General features: G+C 42.9%; 1 protein-coding gene across 1 annotated transcript in view; it reads right to left on the reverse strand.

Moving 5' to 3' along the window:
• Positions 1-1,511: 1,511 nt before the first annotated feature.
• Positions 1,512-4,183, reverse strand: part of LOC102023860 (zinc finger protein 264-like) — a gene marked incomplete at its 5' end in the record, with an annotated part of 11,494 nt that continues 8,822 nt past the window's right edge. The window contains 1 exon segment of the mRNA XM_013509843.1: positions 1,512-1,570. Coding sequence (XP_013365297.1) covers positions 1,512-1,570 — 59 coding nt within the window.

The following is a 4,183-nucleotide window of genomic DNA, read 5'->3' on the forward strand; positions in this document are numbered from 1 at the left end:
ATTATCTCAGAGATTTTGTCCAAGAAAAGAGACTCAGACACCGAACAGGTAATTCCACAATTAGAGTTCAAGACTGCGTAACTCTCTCACTGGACAGAAATACTACACAGATTGATTCTTCTGAGACTCAGTCGTGTGGATCGTAGAAATCTACAAAGAGATGAGCAAGGACCTTCTCTGCCGGTTGGGCCTGTGACTGCCCAGCAGCCAGTGGTGAGGAACCTCACCAAGGCACACAGTGTGGCCAGGGGTAAGCCAGACTGGAGGGAAATGAGAAAGGGCCTTTGATGTGGAGGAGGAGAATGGATTGGACACGGAGCCCACAGAGAATTCAGATGTAGGGGAAGGGCAACCAGAGGCTTAAATAAAGACAAGCGGGGAAATTCAACCTCTACTACAGCAACACCTCAGTTCACAAACACTTCTGTTCGTGAATAATTCCGTTTAGGAACAGAAGCTTTCAGCAAAATTTTGCTTCTGTTTGCAAACTCTGCACCGGGTAAAGAACATGACCTTGGCCATCTTCCTCAGAACTGCAGAATGAATTCAGTTTGTTACTCGAGGTAGCACTGGATTTGACTTAAAATTCTCAACCAAGTTGAAAAAAATTTATTCTCGATAAAGGTTTAAGAGCTGGATGTGGTGGCACGTGCCTGTAACCCCAGCACTTGGGAGGCTGAGGCAGGAGGATCACTGTGAATCTGAGGCCAGCCTGGGCTACAAAGGGAGTTCACGGCCAGCCAGAACTGCACAGTGAGACCCTGTCTCCAAAAAAAAAAAAAAAAAAAAGCATAAATTTAAAAAAGAGTTTAAGAGAAAATAATACTAGACTGAGCAAACATCCGTATCTTATTAACATCATCAGCCAACAGAAACATGGACACTTGCAGACACTGACAGACCCTTCACACCACAACAGTGGAACAGGCATGCCTTTTGGGCAGCAATGCAGAGTAACAGCATATCCTGGGTCACTTAAAAAAGTCAAAAATTGAAATAGATCCCATGTGAAACAAACTAGATATCTAAAACAACAGGGGCTGCGCGTCCTGCACTGGGGAGGCTGAGGGAGGAGGATCCCAAGGGCAAGCTCAGGAACAACACCAAGCACTGACTATGACTCCCTTCTTGGAGACAGACTCAATGAGACTGGAGACACTGCTCTGCTGCCAGCGGCTCAGTGCTTCCGACAGTAAGCTGTGCTCTTGAGGAGGGGCCTGACTCAGAACAGCCACAGTGACACACAACAGGCCAGGATGTCCCTGGCTTGCACCAGCTCGGACCTGAGTTTCACACCCGCATGCAGCTGACCAAGTATGAGCTGAGAAATCAGTCCACTTCGTGCAGTGGAGCACAGCCCTACTGAAATGCACCCAGGGCATTCTTCCCTTTCTCCAAAGTGCTAAGGTCCGAAGGGCATGAAGATCTCACTCCAGCCAGGTTCCTTGGCCTCTGCAAGGTAACCAAAGCTCGGAGGAGGAACACTGGCAACTTGTTTAGAGACTATCAGACTACAAGACTCTCTCTCCGAGCTTCCGGGTCACAAAGCGGAAGAGCCGGCTCACGTCGCCTGGTAAAGAAAATGATCCTGAGCCGTGAAGATGACACACATGGATAGGACATCAGGATAGAAGAGAGCGAGCCCACCCTGCAGCCACAATCGTAATCCAGTGACCAACCAGCCTTCTCGTGCACGTTTCTGAGCTACCCAACTCTGTTGGAAGACTCACTGACTAGAAGGAAAAAGCAAGCCAGACATGGGGATGCACTCCCGTACCTCAGCGCTCGGGAGGCTGAGGGAGGAGGATTGCTACATAGAGTTCAAGGCCAGCCTGAACTACATAGCAAGAGTCTATCTCAAAAAAAAAAATAAATAAAAATAAATAAAAACCAGCTTAGCCTGGCCAACCTTAGTAAGACCTTGTCTCAAAAAAAGAGGCGGGGATGAAGGTCACTGTGAAGGTCGTGTGTTCAATCCAAATGAAAAAACAAAATAATTTAACGTCTAAAACCACCACAGAATGCTACCAACATTACAAAAACAAAAACACACTAATTACACTTACAGTCTTCCCGAACACAGAAGGGTAGTTTTTTCAACTCATGTTAGGAGGCTAAAGAACACCCAGACATGAAAACGAGGCAACATACAACAAAGGAATGAACGACAGCAACAACCAAAAAAGCCTGAGCAGGAAGCTCAGTGGTAGAGTGCCCGCCTAGCATGTGCACCCCCACGATCATAAAAAACCAAAAAACCCTCACATACTTACAAATTTAAAACAAAGCAAACAGAATCTGGGGGTGATTACAGTCTCCTGCAATCCCATCACTGGGGGTGCTGAGGTAAGAGGATTCCAAGTTCAAGCCCAGCCTGGGCAATTTAGCAAGGCCCTGGATTCCACTGCTAGTACAAAGAGGAAAAAAAGAGAAACTACCTATCTGTCAAAACACTAAGAGGTGGGGAGAAGCAGAAAGAAACTCAATTAACTACCTGAAAAAAAAAAAATAAGCAAATACGCAGATGCCATGCGATATAAAAAATGTCCCACAAACAACTATGGCTTATTCTAAGGATACAGCTGGTTGGCTATTTCAAAGTCTGTCCGTGTAACACAGCCTATCAGTAAGATATGGAAGGAAAATCACAGGATCCTGTCAACTGGTGTTGAAAAAGTACTTGCCTAATTCAGCACTGACTCAAAATGGCCCCGTCACTGCAAGCTGGGAACAGACATAGACTTCATACGCTTGAGAAAGTATCTATTAAACGCCTCAGGGCTCAGGCTGTAGCTCCTTGGTAGGGCCCTTGCTCAGCAACCCAGAGGCTACAGGAACAAGACCAGTGATGGCTGTGTGTGTGTCTGTGTGTCTCAGCAATAACATTTATACTTCATGGCGAAAAACTGAGTGTTTTCACCCTAACATCAAGAACCAAGCCAAGACAGCCTATCTCACTACGCCTACCCAATGTTGCCACGGAAACTCTTGATGTGCAATAACAAAATAAAAGGTATGCAGAAGAAGTCAAATTCTGCTTGCAGTTGACATTTGTAGATAGAAAATCCCAAGGGTTCTACCAAGAGAAAAGGCCAGAAATAATATGTGACTTCAGCATATCAAAAATATTGTTTCTACATAGTACCAAACATCAAGGAGAAATGGAAGATTATACACCAATGCCACTTATACCCAAGAAACATCAACAAAATGATATCCAACAAGCATGGTAGGCCAGGGATATAGCTCAGTGGCACAGTGCCTGCCTGGAAAGTACAAGGTCATGAGTTCAATTCCTAGTACCAAAAAAAATAAAATAATTAAAATAAAAATAAAATAAAATCCTTATAACTTCTAAGTAAAATGTTGATAAGTACCATAATAATCCTAGTTCTCTGAACCACAGGAATAATTTTTGTGTGTATAAAAATATACCCAAACTTTTCTTTCTTGCTTGAAGGTGTAACTTTTTTTATCTACTGTACAATAAATTCTACCCAGACTTCTAAAAAAAAAAGCAAGCAAAAAAACCAAGCATAGTGATGCTTGCCTATGACCCCAGCACTCTGGAAAGCTGAGGCAGGAGGAGTGGAAGTTCAAAACAAACTTGTCAAACTTAAATTATAAAACACTAATGAAACACAGTACATTGAGAAATACTTAAATGAACACATACCATATTTATGAACTGAAAGGTCCAACACAGTGAAGGTAGCAACTGTCATCTGGCTTATACATTTGATTCAATTTTTATGAAAAGTCTACAAAGAGGGGTGGGGATTTAGCTCAGTGGCACAGTGCCTGCCTGGCAAGTGCAAGGTCGTGAGTTCAATTCCTGGTATCGAAAAAAAAAAAAAAAGAGAAGTCTACGAAGATTTTTCTGTAAACAGACAAAATTAGCTGAAAGTTTATATGGGAAGTTAAAGGAACTAGAGATGCTAAATAAGTTTTAACTAAGAAAATCAATTTAGTCACTGTAGAGATTTATCATGTTAGCTCCAGCAATTCATAGGTAGATGAAGGTGTCTTTCTGTTCAGTTTTTAAAACAATGTGGACTTTTCTAAGCTAAGTCTTCAATAGTCTTAACTGAACAATAAAATGTGCCCATTCAATGCATATCTTTAGTGCCTTAGATATAAAGACACTTGGTGGCTCGAACCCCTTGTGTCTAATAAAATGGTA

This window comes from Chinchilla lanigera, unplaced genomic scaffold (genome assembly GCF_000276665.1).
Source record: "Chinchilla lanigera isolate Chin_1 unplaced genomic scaffold, ChiLan1.0 scaffold00183, whole genome shotgun sequence".
Classification (NCBI taxonomy): domain Eukaryota; kingdom Metazoa; phylum Chordata; class Mammalia; order Rodentia; family Chinchillidae; genus Chinchilla; species Chinchilla lanigera.